General features: G+C 42.8%; 1 protein-coding gene across 1 annotated transcript in view; it reads left to right on the top strand.

The window, feature by feature from the left end:
• SND1 (staphylococcal nuclease and tudor domain containing 1) overlaps positions 1–22963 on the top strand; it is a 967943-nt gene that overhangs the window by 932600 nt on the left and 12380 nt on the right. The window contains exons 19-22 of the mRNA XM_082257077.1: positions 2024–2147; positions 8600–8669; positions 21827–21940; positions 22025–22228. Coding sequence (XP_082113203.1) covers positions 2024–2147; positions 8600–8669; positions 21827–21940; positions 22025–22228 — 512 coding nt within the window. The remainder of the gene's footprint in view (positions 1–2023; positions 2148–8599; positions 8670–21826; positions 21941–22024; positions 22229–22963) is intronic.

Raw genomic sequence — 22963 nt, forward strand, 5'->3', positions numbered from 1 at the left:
AATATGGAAGTCTGGCTGTTATGTTTGTGTTTAATCTTGCTGTTAGTTCCTTCTGACATGACTCCCTTTCTTTTTGTTCTTTTTGGATTTCACTCTTAAACTATATACAGGTGCATCTCAACAAATTAGAATATCATCAAAAAGTTTGTTTATTTCAGTAATTCATTTCAAAAAGTGAAACTCATATATTTTATATAGATGCTTTACACACGTTATTTTACTGAAAAAGTATGTCCATGTACAATATAGTATGCACCATACAATATTTTGTCAGGGCTCCTTTTGCATGAATTTCTGCATCAATATGGCGTGGCATTGAGGCGATCAGCCTGTGGCATTGCTGAGGTGTTATGGAAGCCCAGGTTGCTTTAATAGTGGCTTTCAGCTCATCTGCATTGTTGGGTCTGGTGTCTCTCATCTTCCTTTTGACAATACCCCCCAGATTCTCTATGGGATTTAGGTCAGGTGAGGTTTACTGGCCAATCAAGCACAGTGAAACCATGATCATTAAACAAAGGTATTGGTACTTTTGGCAGGGTGGGCAGGTGCCAAGTCCTGCTGGAAAATGAAATCAGCCTCTCCATAAAGCTGGTCAACAGAGGGAAACCTGAAGTGCTCTAGAATTTCCTGGTAGATGGTTGTGCTGACTTTGGACTTGATAAAACACAGTGGGCCAACACCAGCAGATGACATGGCTCCCCAAATCATCACTGTATGTGGGAACTTCATACTGGACCTTGTGCAACTTGGATTCCGTGCCTCTCCACTCTTCCTCCAGACTCTGGGACCTTGATTTCCAAATGCAATGCCAAATTTTCCACAGTCCGTGATGATTGGGGGAGCCATGTCATCTGCTGGTGTTGGTTCACTGTGTTTTATCAATTGCAAAGTCAGCGCAGCCCATTACTGGGAAATTCTAGAGCGCTTCATGCATGAATTACTGAAATAATCATATTTATCGCCATATAAAACACACCTTAATTTTAAGAAGGAAGTTGCAGGAAAAAAACTTGAATTTTTTAAATAAAGAGCTTTGAAGCAGAATAAGGGTAAGTGCCCATCAATGCAGCCTTATCAGTGCCCATCTGCAGCCTCACTATTGCAGCCTGATCAGTGCCCATCTGCATCCTTACCATTGCAGCCTGATCAGTGCCCAACTGCAGCCTCACCATTGCAGCCTGATCAGTGCCCATTTGCAGCCTCACTATTGCAGCCTGATCAGTGCCAATCTGCAGCCCCACGTCAGATTACACAGAGCGGGGATCTCCCGTTTACCCGGTGGCCTCTTTAATATGAAGTCCCGCTTCCCGGCTCCTATGATAGACAGAACACTGATCCAATGCCGGTCCAGGAGATGGGACTTCATATTACAGAGGCCGCCTGAGTAAACAGGAGATTCTTGCTTGATGTAATCTGACGGAGCTCCCCCCTTCCCCTCTGAGGCAGCCAAATGCAAATATCAGCGTATAACACCGCGCACCCTATTTGCACCTGATTTTCGGGGGAGAAAAAGTGTGTGTTATACGCCGATAAATGCGGTATCTTTTTGATCTAATTTTATGAGATGCACGTGTGTGTGTGTGTGTGTATGTATATATATATATATATATATATATACATATCATTACACATGTTATATTTGTTTTCCTGCTGTTGCTTGAGCTGCCATTTTCTATAGCTGTAGCTTCAAGGAGCAATTTTCTTCCCTGAAATTGTTTGATATTATGAAGCCTTTGGCTTAATGTTTTGTTAATATGTTTTGAGCCTAGCAGTGCCTTCTGGACTTGATGTCCTTATTAAAGGCTGAAGCATCACACTGCACAGTAGTTTAGACAATTGGTGCTGTTGGAAAATATCTTTAAAAACATCCCTCTGGCATGACAGTTGCACTTTACTTTTTCAGAAGTCTGTATGAGCCATCACCAATGCAAGTTCAAAGAATGATGCCAATATTTATGCTTTACCTTAATTCAGTTGTATATGATTTCAGTTTACATAGTTAACATCTCTAATTTCTCTCTAGGTACACAGCTTGAGAAACTCATGGAAAGTATGAGAAGTGAAATTGCCAGCAGTCCTCCTTTGGAAGGGTCATTCGCACCACGCCGTGGAGATTACTGCATCGCCAAATATGTGGATGGAGAATGGTAGGAAATTTTGAAATTCATTCATTTTTTTTTTTTGGCACTGTGTTCCAGTGGTGCTGTGAAATGTTTCTACTCACACATTCAATAAATTGCTTCTTGTTAAGCAAAGACATTACATTTGTTATAAAGATATACCTGTATGTTCAAAGACGACATGTTTAAAGTGGTTGTAATGCCACTTGGTAAGGATCACAAAATCCCCTATGTTTTATTGCGTTATGTGCCCCATAGTACGTGTTTTATAAAAAAATATGTAGATTTCTACCTTATTCCTCTGACAGCTACAGCGGGAGGGACCGAGAACTCCCGCTGATAGCCGGGGGGAGAGAGGCAGACGGTCACGTGAGAGCCGGCAGGCACTCTGAAATAAGGTGGAAATCTACATATATTTTTATAAAACACGTACAGTGGGGCACACAACATTATTAAACACAGGGGATTGTATGAATAGAACATGCTAATTTTAGCAGGAAGGGGTGGGGAGCAGAGTGGCACTGTCATGAGTTTACAGGCGGGGTGGGACAGAGGAGAGCTGCGGATGATGGAGGTACGTAAACTGATCACGGTTTCGGGGCTCGACCAGAAAAATAAACCTTGGTCAGTTTACAGGGGGGAGGGCAGAACCAGACAAGATCAGCCAAGTATTTTAGATTATACAAGGGGCCAAATTACACAGTACAAACACTGCGCTGCTGTTCATGCTTTAACCTTCCTAGCGGTATTCCCGAGCGTGACTCAGGGTTAGATTTTAGAGCCGCCCGGTCTGGGTCAATTAACGCATGAGGAGCATAGATGCCCCCGGGAAATTGGCTTTCTCTGGGTGCACTCAACAAAGATGAAGGGCCTGGAGCATCGCCGGGGGACCCCAGAAAAGGAGGATAGGGGCTAGTCAGTGCAGAACCATTACACAGAGCAGGTATGTATAACATATCTGTTATTTTGGTTTAAAAAAGGTTTGTTTTAGATTACATGTGCTTTGATATATTTAAGAAAAATTTCAAAATACTTTACAAATCATGGTAATTACATTTTGAGTTTTTGAATTTATGTTCATACAGCTCAAACATATAGCCACATTAAAGAGCACATCATTATACTATATGAGCATATGTAGTTAACATACCATAATATTCGTATCCAACATATATTTTATAAATATAATACAAAATAGAAAAATGGATCACGGTTTAACATTTGCATATAGGACTCCTATAAAACTATGGACTTTAAAAGTGCCATCCTAATAAAAGTCCACATCATTGTTTAAAACGTTTAAATAATGAAATGTTTTTTGATTAAGATTGTATCATCAAAGTCCCTAGTTTCATAAGAATCCTGGATTCAAATATTGAATGTATTTATTAAAATTACCGTAAATATGCCAAAGATGTATGCATCATGGGAACTTGCAGAATCTCCTTTTGTAAACTATGTAATTTCCCATGCTGAAGCTGCAACTGACATCTGTTTTTTTATTGCTGACAAAGATGTAACTCTAAGCTGTTACCATATCGTTTATTTTTTCTCCCAGAGTCTGTACTAATTTGAGGGTTAGGAAGCCCATTCTAAGGAAAGAATATCCTTCTTCAAATGCTAGTTGACTGGCTGTGATGCTGACCACCTTGCTTCATTATTTGGAGTAATAACCCAGGAGGACTAGTACAGTTTTACGCTTTCTTGATAGTCTGCATAGTCTTTCTGGGACAGTGACTCAATGTATTGAAGCCAGAGGATCAGCTGGTCAAAAGGCAGTCAGCCGTGTCAGTCCCCTAATATTCTTCTTCAGAAATTATTACATTAATAGCATTCAGTAGAAAGTACCACAAAAAAATTATATATATATATATATATATATTTAACCTGTTCAAAATATACTTTGTGAAATGTTATACTTCCATTTTAGTGGATAACTTTTTTTTTTTTTTTTTAATTAAAGCAATGATGCTTATTTAGATAAAGCCTTGGGCCTCATGCATATGGGTGCTGCTTAATCTTGGCTTTTAAAGCTTAGTTAGCAATACGAAGTTTAACAGAAGTGCTAGCTGTATTTCTTTTTTTTTTTTTTTTTTTTTTTTTTTTTGGAGACTTCAGTAGGCTTTTAGGAAGTTTAAACAAATCAAGATAACCTATAGTCTACCAATCATGGAAATTCAGGTGGGGAAAAATGTAAACTATTAATAAAATATTCCAACATCCACGACTTTCATGAAAAGAATTAAAGCTCAACTCCAGGCAGATGTAAAACACAGAAAAAACTGTTAAAGCTGTTTAACCAATAAAATTAAATTTATAGATTTATAACTAGTTTTAGGTACCTGATTTTAGCTTTGTAGTAGTGACTTGGAATCCCTTGAACAACAGCCCTCAGACTGCAAGATGCAAAGGTAACCTTAGTAGCCAATGATGACATGAAGCATGCTGACAAAGCAAAGGAATGAGCTGCTGTTGCTGCTTATTTCACAATCCCGGTACAGGCTTGGGCCAGAGAAAATTTCAGTCACCAACCTGGTTGTATAGTCTAGTAGTGCAATATAAATTTCAGTTATGTAGTTCAACTAAAAATCTACAAGGATGCACATGCCTGCTATAATATATTATTTTACTTGAAACTGGTATTCTAGTCCTCAAAATCTCCGGGTTATGAGAAATTTAAAGTGTCACTTAAAACAGTTTTTGTTATTTTTGAATAAACTAAGGCCCCTTTCACACCAGCGATCTGATCAGGTCAGCTTGTCAGTTGTTTTCAGGCAGAACTGATTGTACCATCCATCTGGTCTGGTCCACCAAAAATAGTTTGGGGATCCGTTCCCCATCTGTATGGCGAATTGGATTGGATGAAATAGACAGGCGGTCTCCATTTCTATCCAGCCACCCCATACAGTACAACCTGTCAGCGGACAGGTCCCCTGCTGAGCAGACAGATCTGCTTTATGGCGTCTGCCCCAATTGAAGGGGCCCAACGGGCGGGTTATAGCCAATGTCAGTTTTTTTGCCATTCGTGTCCCCTTTGGAAGATTCCCCGTGTATTTCTGTTCTGATGTCAACCCAAAATTTGTGATTTTCTTAAACTTTCACTTTCGATGATAACTGTAAACATGACAAGTAGGGAGGATGAATCTCCCCAAAAGGGGCAGAAAACAGCATTTAAACCTCACGAGTTCTAATCTCAATTCAACCTACCCAAAAAGTGAGAAGAAAAAAAACAATTTTGCCTTTAGTGGCACTTGGAATCTGTAGGAATGAGTAAGAACTGCTGTACCTGTGCAGATTTGGGGAGTCTTTTTCACGTGATGTGGTGCAAACCGGTCCTCAGAGCATCAGAAAGCTAGCCTTTAAGATAGATCAAAAATTCAGCCAGACCTGCTGAATATTGATTAATGTGTGGCCTCTGCAGTTGGTTACAGGTTGATCTACTGTTGGGTAAAAAGGTGCTCAATTAGCAGCTGCAGCGCTAATCTATGTATTCTGACAGCAGGGGAGTCTCCCCACTGTTAGAATACAATAGCGCAACTGGGCGGGTTCCCACATCCACCTCAAACCTGTAGATGGGGGAATTGACGTTTTTTCCATTCAGCCTGCTAGTTGAACGGAAAAAAAACTAAAACATTTATGGCCAGCTTTACTGTCCATATGTTAAAAACCCTCCCAGGTGTTTGGCAAGCTTCAGTTATTTACAAAACTGAATGTCTGATATTGAGTAAGGCACATCCTGGTAGTCCATAAAGAGCCTCTGAGAACCTCTGCCCTGTTGAGAAGAATGGATGGAGGAAGCCTTCCTGACAAGCATTTGCTTGTTCTCATTAAGCACCAGCAGACAGCCTGATAAACGAGGACACGCGTGTTGCTTTACAGTTTTTTTTTTTTTTTCCCTCAGATTTAAATGTCTTTTAAAAAGGAACATCAAATTCCCAGACATATCTGTTCTCTAATTATAGCTGTTGTTTAGTATATTGACTTTAAACAGCATACATCAATCTATTAATTAGCAGTGTAATATTATACCCCTAGGACATGTTACACAGCATGTATGCAAGCTAGCTTCTACATTTTTCTGTTTAAAGCTTTATTTGGGGGGGGGGGTTAAACCAACAGAATTTTATTGTTCAACATGATTTTTCTCCTTCAGGCTAATATGTGAACCCTCCTTCCAAATATATCCAGATATAATGGCTGGGGGTGATTTTGCTTGTAGCCAGGGCTATAATGCGCCCCTACCCTTTGCCGAGGGGAAAGGGAATGTGCTTGTCACTTGTAGAGTGACTAGGCTGGTGCAAGATGCAGAAATGACTGCTATTGTTTGCTGGACTTGAATTGCAATCTTTTGGACCATAGAAACCAAACTGGTTTGGGGCCATGGTTGTCAACTTGAAAATTATAGTGGCCCTCAACACTTCACTAGAATAGCCACTACTATGTTGTTGTTTTTTTACCTTTAATGTCAGACTTGCTGAATTTTTTTATGCACAGTGAGAAGTGGAATTAACATAAGCCCCAGCATTTGTATCTGTGGCAGCAAAAACCCCAGAATTGTTGTCCGTGGGTGATGTAATAACCCCCTATAGAAGTCCCAGTTCACATATATGCGATGACAGACATTGCATGTGATTTGGAGCGCACTGCTCTGCAAATCAAAATGTGCAATGCAAATTCAGCCATACAGATTGCATGGCTGAATTCGCATCATATTTGGACACAACTCGCACAGGACCCATTTTGGGTCTGCACTAGAATCAGATTGCGTGGGTGTTCACAACTATGCGATCCGATTCATATCCGAACTGACAGTTCGCACCGCAAAATGCAAACTGATCTGGGGGTGTCGTTAACTTTGTGTTGACACACCCAGAGATTTGCATATGGCAGTTTGAACTGCCTGCGAGTTGAATGCGATGCGGGAACCCGCAGTGGATTCGCAGGGTTCCCGCATCGCATGTGTGAACCGGGACTAAGCATCAGTGGCAGCAATTATAAACCCTTGCATCGGTGTCAGTGTCAGCAATGAAAATCCCCTGCATTGGTTTCAATGGCATCAGTAGTGACCCCTTGCTGTGATGTCAGTGGCAGCAGTATGAAACACCCCCTTACATAAATGGTCACATTAAACCCCCCCCCCCCCCCCCCAGCATTGGAGTCAGTGACTGCAAAAATAACCCCATGATTGGTGCTAGTTACTGCGATAATTGCCTCCCAAAATTGGAGTCAACTACTGTGCTATTTCAAGACCTCTTAATTGGTGCTCAGTGGCAATGCTGTTATCCCCTCTTTAACCCCCTCCTTGCATTAAAGGTCAGAAGCAGTGCTATTAACCCCACCCCCATGCATTGGTGGTTAAGCCCGTCCCAATGTTCTCCCTGCATTGGTGGTCAGTGGCACTGTTGATAAAAAAACTAAATCAGCACAAAGGACTTTACTTACGATCGATGCCATATGTTTTTTGCGCTACTGACTCCTATTTTAGTAGAAATCTTCTTCCTCTGATCCCACCCCTGCCGCTGTAATAGTCCGGTGCAGTGGGGTTTTATTGGAGCTGTGGGGTTATATGGAACTGTGACAGGCACTCATCAAGGGTGCCTGACTATGCCCTCCCATTTTAACCAATACTAGCTTTCATAGAATTTGTACTACTGTTTCTATAAATGAGAGTATGATGAATGGAGGACGGGCAGATGATTAAAAGGTCAGCTCCCATTTATAGGTCACATTTCATTCAAAGAAGCTGCAGTGAAGCTTCTATGAATTGAGGAGCTAGGTGGAATGGGCGGGCATAGTCGGCACTCCTAATGGGTACCTGTCACATCTCCCTCAGTTCAGTTTAACACCTGACCCATATTGGTTACCAATGGCAGGGTTTACTTACCAGATGAACTGCCACACACCCTCTGATGTTGGGCCGAGATTATGCTGCTTCTGTTGGGTGTAGATCACTCAGTCTGACAGTATTGGCTTCATTAAAGTGCTGGGTGAAGGAATGCAGAGAGAATTCTAGAACCTGGCATACTGCTTGCCTCTCTGCTCCAGTATAGTGTCAGGTGCATAAATGCAGAGTGTGTTCAAGCACTATGGCCCAACAAGTGGTGGTCCCTGCTTTGGGCATAGCAGGCCCTGTGTTGACCACCAGAGACTAAGGGGGGTGGTATAGGTGCTGCAGTGTGGTTTTACCAGTAATAAGAATGAACATGATGAAACAAGATATTCATTATTTCAGATTGAGATATTCATCATTAACTTGTCTAGAACTAAACTTTAATATGAACTAGCGGAATGGATGATGTGTAACAGAGTATACCAGTAGTTTACCTTGAACAGTGGAATAGGTTGAACCAAGTGAACAGGAGAGCAGAAATGTTAGTGACTTCAATTGAGGTTTCATAATATGGACAGGCTTTTGCAAAAAAGAAAGAAAACTCCCTGATTTTATTTTTTTTTTCTCCTTTTGTTTACTTTTTCCATAGGTACAGAGCACGGGTGGAAAAGGTGGAGTCACCTTCTAAAGTTCATGTATTTTACATTGATTATGGAAACGTGAGTATCCAGTAACTTATGGAATTACTATATTTGTAAAAAATTACTATATTTGTAAAATATTGTTTGATGGCATGCTCTGTACTCTAATTTAGGAACTCCTAATGAAATACGTTATGGCAATCAGACCTTTCTCATACCTGGTAAAGAAGTATATACCGTAGTGATTCCTAAAACTTTTACTTGCTGCTTGTTTTCAAATCCATGATTGTCAAGTTTTTTTTTTTTTGTTTTTTTCACACTAAGGTTATGGACACAAAATTATAGTTTCGGTCTACACTTGCACACAATCTCAGTGGCTAAGTGGTTAGCACTTCTGCCCAGCAGCACTAGGGTCAGGACTAAGTGGTTAGCACTTCTGCCTAGCAGCACTAGGGTTAGCACTTCTGCCTAGCAGCCCAGTGGGTCCTGCTGGGAGCTGGCCGCAGACCTGTGGGTCCTGCTGGCCGCTGACCTGTGGGTCCTGCTGGCCGCTGAACTGTGGGTCCTGCTGGCCGCAGACCTGTGGGTCCTGCTGGCCGCTGACCTGTGGGTCCTGCTGGCCGCTGACCTGTGGGTCCTGCTGGCCGCTGACCTGTGGGTCCTGCTGGCCGCTGACCTGTGGGTCCTGCTGGCCCCTGACCTGTGGGTCCTGCTGGCCGCTAGCCACTTACCTGTGGGTCCTGCTGGCCGCTTACCTGTGGGTCCTGCTGGCCGCTTACCTGTGGGTCCTGCTGGCCGCTTACCTGTGGGTCCTGCTGGCCGCTGACCTGGGGGTCCTGCTGGCCGCTGACCTGTGGGTCCTGCTGGCCGCTGACCTGTGGGTCCTGCTGGCCGCTGACCTGTGGGTCCTGCTGGCCGCTGACCTGTGGGTCCTGCTGGCCGCTGACCTGTGGGTCCTGCTGGCCGCTGACCTGTGGGTCCTGCTGGCCGCTGACCTGTGGGTCCTGCTGGCCGCTGACCTGTGGGTCCTGCTGGCCGCTGACCTGTGGGTCCTGCTGGCCGCTGACCTGTGGGTCCTGCTGGCCGCTGACCTGTGGGTCCTGCTGGCCGCTGACCTGTGGGTCTTGCTGGCCGCTGACCTGTGGGTCTTGCTGGCCGCTGACCTGTGGGTCTTGCTGGCCGCTGACCTGTGGGTCTTGCTGGCCGCTGACCTGTGGGTCTTGCTGGCCGCTGACCTGTGGGTCTTGCTGGCCGCTGACCTGTGGGTCCTGCTGGCCGCTAGCCACAGCCTAAGGGTCCTCCTGGCCACTGACCTTTGAGTCCATCTGGCCATTGTCCTGTATGTCTTGCTGGCCACTGACCTGTGGGTCCTGATGGCCGCTGACCTGTGGGTCCCGATGGCCGCTGGCCATGGCCTGTGTGTCCTTCTGGCCACTGACCTGTGGGTCTTGCTGGTCACTAATCGGATGGTCCTGCCAGCTGCTGGCCTGTAGGTCCTGCTGGGAGCTGACCATGGCCTGTGGCCCGCAGGACCCATGAGCCATGGCCTACTGTGGATCCTGCTGGCCATGGCCTATGGGTCCTGCTGGCCAGCACGATCCACAGATCAGTGACCAGCAGGACCCACAGGCCATGACTAGCGACCAGCTGGACCCACAGGCCATTTCCTGCTCCCAGCAGGACCCACAGTGTTGAGGGCTATTTTGAGGTTACTGGGTGGGTGGGCACTGGGTCAGGGTAAATGGGGGGGTGGAGATAGATGGGATGATCATATAGGGGTCAGCTGGGGATGTCAGGGTCTCTAACATCAGCGATGGCAGCTGCCAGCTCAGTTCCAGGTACTTGCACGGCCTCCTCCAGTCCTGGGGGGGATTGATGCTCCTGTACCTGGGGTCAAGTACAGTTGCAGCCAGTGCAGGAGCCCGAGCCAGTCACATGCATCCCGACTCCCTGGCGTGCTCTTCCTCTGCCTGCCTCCAAGATCCAGGAGTTGTAATTTGCTAGCTGCTCTGCTGTAAGTTCTCCACCTACTGGGAGCTTGAGCACGCATGGACTACAACTCCCAGAATGCAATAGTCGGCCTCCGCGGCTGTGCCTCTGCACTGACTTCCTCTAAATAAAAAAAATAAAAAAACGTCAGTGGGCGGCCACCGGCCATTTTGAATATAAATTAGGGTGGCACGGGGGACAATTGCCACCCTGCCCCCCGGCCCAGCCCGGCCCTTGTCTAGAGTTCCGTGGCCGGCGGGCCGCATTGCCTGTGGTTCCCGGGGCTGCAGGTTGGACATGCCTGCCTTGGATTGTAAGCTCCTTAAGAGCAGGGACTTAATCTACAATATATAGGTGTAATGTACTACATAAATTGACAGCGCTATATACTCTACATACCAATAGTAAATTAATAAAAAGGGAAGAAGCAAGCATGATTTATGCCAGTAACTTGGTTTGCACATGGGTTTCTCACACAGAAAACCAGTGAGTATCTGGTGTGACTAGCATTTGCCTCATGCAGCAGTGCAACACATCTCCTTCCCATAGAGTTGATCAGGTTGTTGATTGTGGCCTGTGGAATGTTGGTCCACTCCTCTTCAATGGCTGTGCGAAGTTGCTGGATTTTGACAGGACCTGGAAGACGCTGTCATATATTCTGATCCAGAGCATCCCAAACATGCTCAATGGGTGACATGTCCGGTTAGTATGCTGGGCATGCAAGGACTGGGATGTTTTTAGATTCAAGGAATTGTGTACAGATCCTTGCAACATGGGGCCGTGCATTATCATGCTGCAACATGAGGTAATGTTCGTGGATGAATGGCACAACAATGGGCCTCAGGATCTCATCACGGTATCTCTGTGCATTCAAAATGCCATCAATAAAATGCACTTGTGTTCATTGCCCATAACCCCACCGCCACCATGGGCCACTTGATCCACAATGTTGACATCAGCAAACCGCTCACCCACACAACCCCATACATGCTGTCTGCCATCTGCCCTGTACAGTAAAGGCCGGGATTCATCTGTGAACAGAACACCTCCCCAAAGTGCCAGACGCCATTGAATGTGAGCATTTGCTCACTCAAGTCCGTTACGACGACGAACTGCTGTTAGGTCGAGACCCCGATGAGGACGATGAGCATGCAGATGAGCTTCCCAGAGACAGTTTCTGACAGTTTGTGCAGAAATTCTTTGATTATGCATGCCGATTGTTGCAACAGCTGTCCAGGTGGCTGGTCTCAGACGATCTTAGAGGTGAAGATGCTGGATGTGGAGGTCCTGGGCTGGTGTAGTTACACGCGGTCTGTGGTTGTGAGGCTGGTTGGATGTACTGTCAAATTCTCTGAAACACCTTTGGAGACAGCTTATGGTAGAGAAATGAACATTCAATCCACAGGCAGCAGCTCTGGTGGACATTCCTGCAGTCAGCATGCCTATTGCACGCTCCCTTTAAAGCTTGCAACATCTGTGGCATTGTGCTGTATGATAAAATTGCACATTTTCGAGTGGCCTTTTGTGGCCAGCCTAAGGCACACCTGTGCAATAATCATGCTGTCTAATCAACATCTTGATATGTCGCACCTGAGCATGTTTGGGATGCTCTGGATCGGCATATACGACAGCGTGTTACAGGTCCTGCCAATATCCAGCAACTTTGTACAGTTATTGAAGAGGACCTGTGCAATAATCATGCTGTCTAATCAACATCTTGATATGCCCCACCTGAGCATGTTTGGGATGCTCTGGATCGGCATATACGACAGCGTGTTACAGGTCCTGCCAATATCCAGCAACTTGGTACAGCTATTGACCAACATTCCACATGCCACAATCAACCTGATCAACACCAGATACTGACTGGTTTTCTGACCCCCCCAATACAGTAAAACTGCACATTTTAGAGTGGCCTTTTATTGTGGCCAGCCTAAGGCACACCTGTGCAATAATCATGTGCTCTAATTAGCATCTTGATATGCCACACTTGTGAGGTGGATGTATTATCTTGGCAAAGGAGAAGTGCTCACTAACATTTCGATTTAGGCCCCTTTCACACAGGCGGACCATTCAGACCTGCCTGTCAGTTTTTTTGGTGGATCTGAACGGTCCCCCCATGCATCCCTATGGGGCATCGGATGTCAGCGGAGACATGTCCGACGGTCCGTTCCCATCCCATTCCCCCCTAGAGATGTATGGGGCTCTGACAGCTGTGTCTCCGCACACAGTGCGGAGAACAGCTGTCATTCTCCTGCTCATCGGGGGATCGGCGGATCAATCCCCTGCTGAGATAAACTGAGTCCGTCTGATGGACGGACAGTGTGAAAGAGCCCTTAGACAGATTTGTGAACAATCTTTGAGAGAAATAGGCCTTTTGTGTACATAGAGTCTTAGATCTATGAGTTGAGCTAATGAAAAATGGGGGCAAAACAGGAAGTGTTGCGTTTATAATTTTGCTCAGTGTAAGTGCTGATGATCTCCTGCAGCCTTTATGCAGCTACCCACTGTCTACATTTTCTCTGGTGATGTCTGTATGACATTCATTTCTCTGATTGGGTTTTCTAATAGTGACAGCTGTTAGGTCAGTTGGGTGTCAAGGTCCTTATTCAGGTACTTACTGTTATTGGGTTGGCAAGTGTTTTCTGCAAGTGTTGCTCCTGTGCTACTCCTGAATTTAAATTACAGGTACCATGTAGAGGTAGAATGTAATTGTTTTCTACGAATTTATAGGTTGATTCAAGGACCTGCAATAGATACTTGGTTAAATTGTGATCCCAATGGAGGTTGGAAATATTTTAATATCTTTGTGTGGATATGACTAAATTTCTGTTACCATCCTGTATTTCAATATATTTTGATGTAAGATGTAGATATACTGTATATCCCTTTTGGCTTAGCTCGAGTAGGGTTTAGCGGTTTTATCTTAAAGCGGAGTTCCAGCTATTTTTGTGTTTCTCAAAAGTCAGCAGCTACAAAAAGTGTAGCTGCTGACCTTTAATAAACCCACACACCTGTCCCACGATCCAGCGATGCGGCTGCCCGAAGTCTCGCTCCTCTCCCTCTCCTCCGCCGGCATAATTAGTGTGGGCACCCGGCTGTGGCAGCTTTCGGCTTCACAGCCGGTTGCGCACTGTGCATGTGTGAGTTCTGCTGCGCATCCTGAATGGCCAGGCAGTCAGATTACAGGGAGGGAGGGGGGAGAGGAAAACTTCCGCTTGACCTGCCTAGGCAATCCGAGCAGATGTGGGAGCAGGTACCTGCCAAGACTAGTTACTCGCGCCCAAGCCCCCCAAAAAAATTACACGCGGAAGTTTCAACTTTGGGTGGAAATCCACTTAAATTCTTCATATATACCTAGATCTTCACACACTTATTCTTTAAACATATTACAGCTTTACTAAACCTTTAATCAGAAGTTGTGATAATGCATATCTTTTCTGTGACACTTGTAAACATTGACATATTAAAACCATTTTTAAGTATTAGTTCATGACCCAGCATTAACTGCCGATGACCCCAGCTGAATAACTGTTAATGTTGTATTTAAAAGCATTAACCTGCAGAAAGGATTAGAAAGCCGGCTCTTCTCTTGTGCCTTTCTAAGCTTGGAAGGAGATCTAAATCTCTCAGGTCTCTGTATAATATATATTACATAAATAAATTTCCTGCATGATCCCTTGGGACTCATAAAAAGCGATCAATTTAATATATTCCCTCAGATTGAATCTTTTCTTTTTTCTGCCGCAGTGTGAAGTGGGGCTGTGCCTCCTATTAGAGCAAATCTGGTATGTTAGCAAACAAACAAAACAATTACCAGCATTGAGAAATATGAACTTTACCAATACCAGCCAGAGCAGCTTGTGAGCCTAACAATTATGTATGCTATTACATTTTATGTATTTAATGTAGCAGAGAAACATCTAATAGATGATTTGTAACTGCTCATCTTTTTCAAGCTGCTATTCTTTGTGTTGCCAGTTATTATACTGTCTATATTTATAAGTAAAATCCAGGGTTGTAATCACCAGTTAGCAATGGAAACATGGGACACATCCCTCATGATTTATACCATTCTTTACTAAGCTACATTATAATATCCTGGCAATTATAAATGGTATTGTTTAGCATAACATCATTCTTTAGCCATTCGACGCAGAGCCCATTTTTAAAAAGAAATTCCTGAGCATTAAGTGAACCTTTGCTTTGGCCATTCATTGCAAGTCTTGGACCCCAAAAATCCTCCAAGCCCATCCAGAAACCCTCGTTAAAATGAATTGCCCTCATTTTCCAGAGTTGGGGATGTCTGTTGCCATTCGTGCCATTAGGGATGATCGACATCCTGGACCTCTGTTTCCAAATGGACATTTCTGGGGGGCTACAAATTATAATTTCTATCCCTGCCCTCTCCTTGGTTTCTAACCTCCAATCTACCAGTTTCACCTCAAAGAAAGCCGGACTTGTGGGCTTCCGGGAGACCAATTCAGACAGGAGTGGTAATCCCAATTCCAGCAGAGGGAAAGGTTTAAATGGTTTTACTCAAACCTATTTACAGTTCTGAAGTTGTTTGGAAACATTCACCCTATTTTGGACCAAAAACCTTGTTTTTTTTTTCCCCCTCTACAGTTAGGGAAATTTCTGGCATCAGTTGACATCCAAGATGATCTTCATATTCCAATATTTCTCACATACCACTTTCTAGGCTCTGTAGGAGAACAACACTTTCAATCACTCTCCTCTACACCAGGAGGCTTCACTCCTGGCTCTAATAACATCTCAGGTCATGATTGTCATGGGGTATCTGGACAGCTGTCTGCTGAAAGATTCCTAAGCCGCTTTCCTATTTTTCAAAATATTAAGGACAATCCAGTTCAGCAAACTTTTAGATGGGTACTCAACCTCAGCAGGTCTGCCCTCTAGCCTCTCATCGTGGAGTATTTGGGGATGATCTTGGACACAGTCCTGGCATTTTCCTTACCCAGAAAAAGAGGTCTTCTCCGAGGTCCAGCTGACAGACTCTCAGGTCAATCAGGCATCTCGTAATTTGCTTTTACTTGTGGATTCTGGGCCTCATGGTAGCCTCCATATTGCTCATTTCCACTTGACACTCTTGCAGATCAACATTCACACAATGTGGGACAAACATATCCTTCCTGTGGATTTCCCTTGACTACTGTGTCCACCCTGCCCCTAGCCTTTTTTTTTTTTTTTAATTTTCTGTTTCTTAGTTTTGTTTTGGTCATTTTCTTATGTTTTTGTTCTTTTCTGTTTTTAAGGATAGGATGGTATTGTACTTTTTGGGCGACACTAGTGACCACACCCACCTTCCTATTTAGGGCCGGATGCAATGCCAGATAGAGAGGGTGGAAGTTGGTCAGTTATGGTGGTGGGCAGCCTTACTTCTGCTCACTGTTTGGCGAGTGACTTTGTTTCTGCCCACTTGCGGCGGCTGCGCTGCCTCAGAGTATTGGTGGAGCCATGGCTTTTGGTGCCTCCCTGCCACCACTGAACCTGCATGGCAACGTTGAACTGTACATGCTCAGTGACATACCCTTGCTGCCAAGACACAGAATGGCACTGGGTGTGGGGGTGGAGCCAACATATGAGGGTGCCATATTGGGTACAAACAAATATACAGTGCTCAACATAAATGAGTACACCCCAACAGATTTGCCAGAAAATCTTTCCTTTCAGATTCAAGATTTTCTATAGGACACAATACTATAAAATACTCCCGCAAATGCGGTCCATTGATTGCAACCAAGATTTATTCATTCGCCACCACACAGTATTTTTCACAACAAATTTATATTGTAAAAATGAATACACCCCAATAAAAGTCCTAGGAGCAAAGCTAAATTGTAGACCACAAAATCATATTTAACAAGAATCCAACTATGGGTGAGTCCAGTTATTCATTAGGCAGGTGTCCAGACAGTTGATTATAAAAGGGCGTTACTTAACAAAGAAAATTCCTTCCATTTCATGCTGTCAGCAATGACACCACATGCAAGAGAAATGTCAAAAGGCCTGAGAAAGAAAATAATTTTTTTACACAAGAAAGGTGAAGACTACAAGAAGATCAGCAAAGCTTTACTTATCAGTCAGAATACTGTAGCAAAAGTGATACAAAATTGTAACAAAGATGGAACTACAACCATCTCACAGAGACGTCCAGGCTGTCCACAGGAGTTAACACCTCAACAGGAGCGTCGTCCGATGAGAAGGGTTAAGGAAATCGCCATGCAAGTTCACTGTAGTTAGCTAAAGTAGTAGAAAACCAAACTGGGGTGATTGCTTCCCATGACACAAAACGGCGTACAATACGGCGTACACTGCAGAGGAATGGCATGCATAGGTGTCTTCCACGAAGGAAGCTTCTAAAGCTCATGCAAAAAAAAGCCCGCCTAGATTTTTCCTGGGTCATGCTATAAAAGAAGACGACTACTGGGACTCGGTACTCTGGAGTGATGAAACGAAGATAAATTATTTTAAACTGATGGCTTTAAAACTGTATGGTGTCGCAAAGGTGAGGAGTACAAAGAAAAATGCATGATGCCTACAATGAAACATGGTGGTGGCAGTGTCCTCCTGTGGGGCTACATCAGTGCTGCTCATGTCGGGGAGCTGCATTTCATTGATGGTATCATGAATTCACACATGTACTGCTTTATATTGGAAGAGAAGATGCTCCCATCACTCCGTGCACTTTTACAACATGCCACTGATCCAAAACACACATCTAAGGCAACTGTTGCATTTCTGAAGAACAGGGTAAAAGTGATTAATTGGCCAAGTATGTCTCCTGATCTGCAGCCAATCCAGGACACCTATGGGGAATTCTGAAGAGTCGAGTTGAGCATCACTTTCCACCCAGCATCCAGGCTATAAAATAATTTGTTCTTGATGAATGGAAAAAGATAGATTTTGCAATATGTCGCTAACTTATTCGTTCCATGCCTAGAAAACTTGGCGCTGTCCTAACAAATCATGGATGTCATACAAACTACTAGATGGAGTATTTTTTGTGGGGTGTATTCATTTCTGCATCAAGTAATTTTAGAAAAACTGAATATTTTGTTATCCAAGTTATATTATTAACATTACTTTCATGTAATGGAGCTAAACAAATGTTCTATAAAACTTAGTTTTGTCAAAATTTTGGAAATTGTTCTTGTGTTCATTATGATATTGATTAAAATCTTACTTTTCAAAAGGGGTGTACTAATTTATGCTGAGCACTGTATATTGGGCAAATGCAGTCCCTCTTATGTTCTATTCATGGACCTATTTAGTTCTGGGCAAGAGCATTTTTGGGGCACATCTGCAAGGTATGTCTCTCTAGTGGTACCTTGTTTCTGTGTTTAGTATATATATTTATTTTTTTTGAGACACTCCAGGTTGATTTGAGTTTGTTATATTTAGACATATGCCGGTTTTCGGTAATTCGATATATCGCGGTATTGCATAGCCACGGTATTGTTATTGTGGCATTTTTAAAATACCGAGTTCCTCTGCTCCTGGGTCTGACTTGTGAATTGATACATTTCAGTGAGCTGGATGACTCATTCACTCACACAGCTAATGCCAGTAACTATAAACAAAAATGATTACATTTGTATCTTTTCCTTCCCTCTGCCAGGGAGAAAGGAAGTTTAACCTCTTAAAGACTGGATCTTTCTCTGACATTTGTTGCTTGCAAGTTAAAATCAGTTTTTTTTTTGCTAGAAAAGTACTTAGAACCCCAAACATTTTATATATTTTTTTAGCAGAGACCCTACAGAAAAAAATGGCGATTGTTGTAATATTTTATGTCACACTGTATTTGCGCAGCAGTCTTTCAAACGCAATTAATAGACTTTAATGAATTAAAAAAAAAACGTAACAGTAAAGTTATCCCAATTTTTTTTTTTGTTACACAGAGAATTGTGAGAGAATCGTGATCTTTATTCCAAGCTAAAAAATCGTGATTCTCATTTTGGCCAGAATCGTGCAGCTCTAATTATATATATATATATATATATATATATATATATATATATATATACACACACAGGCATAGCAGCCCACATTACATTATTATATAGCCATCAAGCAGTGTCTGGCCTACCTGGTGATGACTGGTCCTGGCGCTCTGATCCGATGGCCTGGTCTTTAAAGGGGCAAATCCTTGCGATCCAGAAGTGGTTAAACCTGCAGGAGGACCGGTGTTTTTATCTATTAATGACTTTACTATTGCTTTAGGCCTGGTTCACATGTATGCGGGTTGGTGGTTCACATGTATGCGGGTTGGTGGTTCACATGTATGCGGGTTGGCGGTTCACATGTATGCGGGTTGGCAGTTCACATGTATGCGGGTTGGTGGTTCACATGTATGCGGGTTGGCGGTTCACATGTATGCGGGTTGGCGGCCCACATTTGCACAGGCATAGCAGCCCATTGATTTGAACGGGCTGCTATGCCCTCATTTTCCGCAGAAAAAAGGTGCATGCAGCATTTTTTTAAAATTCAGTGGCCTTGAAATCCATCCTGCTTTTGCACCATGCGACTAACCTGCAGTTCCTGCTCTGGCACGCTTTCTGCATTTTTTGTATACGTGGGCATGGCATTTAAAAACAGTTTGCGTGTGCAGCAAAGGCAGTTAAGTCGCATGGTGCAAAAGAAGGATGGATTTCATGGCCACTGCATTTTTTTTAAATTCTGCATGCACCTTTTTTCAGCTGAAAACGCAGGCATAGCAGCTCAAGCCCATTCACATCAATGGGCTGCTATGCCTGTGCAAATGTGGGCCGCCAACCCGCATACATGTGAACCAGGCCTAAAGCAATAGTAAAGTAATTTATAAACAACACCTCCTTCAGGTTTAACCACTTCTTGACCACAAGGATTTGCCCTCTTAATGACCAGGCCATCGGATCGGAGCCGAGCGCCAGAACCAGTTATCACCAGTTAGGCCAGACACTGCTTGATGACCTATTTTAGGCCTGGTTCACAGAGTCTGTACTGACTGACTATATAATAATGTGCATAAGTGAACCAAAGCCCCTAAATTCAGCAATGAAATTGAAGTGAGGTGGAAATTTAATAATTTAAATTTAATAATAGAATACCGTGATAATACCGTATACCGTGGCAAAACCTTTATCAATTAATCGCAGCATGAAAATCTGATACCGTCACAAGCCTAGTTATATTATATCTTGTATATCTAAATATCAAACAATTAGCTCCCACAAAAGTAAGACAGAAACACTGCTCCCTTCTGGCGAATATTAAACAGATTCTTCCTAACTACTTGGAGACCACAGCGTGCAGGGGTGTACGGTTAAAAGCAGGCACGCACACGCATCATAGGTTGAACTGGATGGACTGATGTCTTTTTTCAACCTTACTAACTATGTAACTATGAAACTATCCAGCGCTAAATATGAAAAGGTCTATAAAATAGTCCAACAGGTTCCGTGTAAGCTTATTTTCTTGTGTGTTAACTCTTGCCAAATTTGGTGACCCATTAAAAGAAAGGGGGCCCAATAAAGCTTATTCTCCAAATCGCATCTGTCTTGACTCTTTCTATAAATTGTCCATTATCACATGTTCCAAAAAAAGAAAAACTATAGAGTGTAGTAATTTTAAATCCTAAATATTAAATCCACTATCATTGTGCTCACTTATATATGTGATAATGTGTCACTCAACACACGGTGACGTGTCCTTGTTCAATCCCACCTGTCCTAATACCCTTACCAGATCGCAAATCTTTATCACATATATCTCCTCTAGTTTTCTATGTCATATGGTCCTCGAATCCTCATCACACGCGATATCCCCAACAGAAAAAAGCTCAATGATTTAATATGAACAAACTAAAATTATACCAAACTGCATAAATTGAGCTCACATTTATGTATTTTTTACATGGTGATCATATTCCCCTAATAAGCGGCTCTTCTCAGGAGAGATTAAGTTCAGTTCAGATAAATCTTTCCTGCATAGCTGAGCTCCTCCATGCCTCAAATCAGTTTACATATCCTTCTTTGCTTTTTCTCCAGTTCCCCAATATGCTTTGTGAACCGTTACCCAAATCTGAACTACATATTCTAGTTGAGATTTTACTAAAGATTTGAAAAGGGGAAAAATTATACCTATCTTGTACCAATCTTGCCAATGCGAGCGCTGAATTCAGGATCCTATTCCTCAAGGTGTACTTGAGGGTAATGAATCCAGAAACAACTATTGAGCCATAAAGGCAATATGCAGTCAGATTTTGATATAAGTGTGAAATAGAAAATTTTTCCCCAAGAAAAGAAAGAGTCCATAACTTAAGGACACTATTAAATATCTGGAGCCTTTGAGGAGTGGGTGGGATTATATAGATACACTAGAGGGTAGATCCAGCAAAGCTTTTGCCAGTCATCTGATGGTGGTGACATACAATCCATGGTCTATGAATCAATTATTTTGTCAAGTACTATACCATGTACTTTGTTTGCTATAGCAATACATAGGGGTTGGTCTTTACAAGAAAAGTGCTTACTGGTTAATGTATTTAATGCCAAACCCTCATATCCACTTCCCAGTAACCTCATCCTATAAGACATGATGTATCTAGATATAAGCATAATGATGCTTGGCCGCCTAGGTGGTACATTTGTTGCATGTTGTTCGTAACTGGGCCAGCTGTAAATCTGCAGTGCAGAATTGCACTGGACTGTAGTTTTACACTTCTGACTATTTATCCTGATCAAACATGCTTGCTTGTTTTTTGTAGCCTACTTTTACATCTTCCAGTAATTGCATTGCTTCTTAACATAGAGACATACACACTGTTTTAATTTTGCTCTGATTTACTCTAGTAAATAGTTTCATAACCCTTACTTAGTGTGGACAGTCGCTGGCCGCAGGCAGCTCAGCAAGGCTGCTATGAACTTGCATCGTGGATACTGCTCCGGCCCCTAGCCTGCCCCACAGCTAACATGTATTTTTGTTCTTGACATCGTTTCATCTCCCAGCTGCTGGCAACAGCCCTCAGCCTCTGATTGCCAACATTAATCCCTTCGTCATAAAATCTGTGAGAGAATACATTCTTGTAAGGCTCTTCTGTGTTCCTAAATGCATTGAATATGGTGATTGTAAATTGATGTGAGCTCAGCTTCTGCTGTAATGTTGCTGAGAGAGCTATGTTGTGTGCAGTTGTAAACTAAAATTACACCCATGTTTATAAACCTTTTGTTTTCATGTAATTTTAGAGAGAAGTTGTATCTTCCACTCGCCTGGGTCCTCTCCCTGCATCCTTCAATGTTCGTACGCTTCCTGCTCAGGCTATAGAATACTCCTTTGCCTTCATCCAAGTGCCGCAAGATGTGAGTACAAAATTTAAGCTCATAAGCCTAATCAGACACTAAATTATAAATGTTAATTTGATGAATCTTGCTTGGTTCTTTCAGGAAGATGCTCGTGCAGATGTGGTGGATAATGTGGTCCGTGACATTCAGAACACTCAGTGTCTTTTAAATGTGGAATTTGCTGGAGCCAGTTGTTCACATGTAACTCTGCAGTTTGCTGATTCCAAGGATGATGTGGGCCTAGGGTTGGTGAAAGAAGGCCTGGTCATGGTGGAGGTTCGCAAAGAAAAGCAGTTCCAGAAAGTGGTAAGTGAACATGGAATTCTTGGATGACCACGAGTCCTCTTACTAGTCTGTATCCAATACTCTGTGGTATTAATGCAAAGGTAGAAAACCTGCCTTTATCTCATCCTGCTGCTATTGGATCAGTAGCAAAATTTGGAATGTCTTGAGGACATAACCTGACCGAGAACAGGCCTTTTTTTCTTTCTTACAACTTTTACAGTTAGTTTAAAACACTTTAAATAAGGCAGACATCTTTTGACATTCTGTTGCATGTTCTATATTGATACATTTTCTCCCCATATCAATTACAAGTAAAATTACAAAGGTAAATGATTTCTAATAAAGATTTATTGTGGCTGAAGAACCGACGCAGTGTAAATCGTACAGAGTGACTGGCAGCAGGCCCAATTCTGCAGAGACCATGTTCCATATTTTTGACACAGAGGGGTTCTTGATAATCACCACATTTAAGACAACACTTTAAGCATGAAGAAAAAATATACCAAAGTATCTTCCCAGCGCCTGGTATTTTATATAAAATTAAAATATATATGTTTTAGCAGCTGCTAAAGAAAAAAATGGGTAGATAATGGTAAAAATAGCCTACTAGTGAGGCTACCTATAGCGCTTGCTACACCTTAATACAAACATTTATATATAAAAAATAAATATTTGTCTTGTGATAAAGTGGTGGTGTTTTATTATAAAATTCATAGTTAATGTGTACCATATACAACATCTAATACCTTGATAAAA

This window comes from Pelophylax lessonae (assembly GCF_965119305.1).
Source record: "Pelophylax lessonae genome assembly, chromosome: 4".
NCBI lineage: Eukaryota > Metazoa > Chordata > Amphibia > Anura > Ranidae > Pelophylax > Pelophylax lessonae.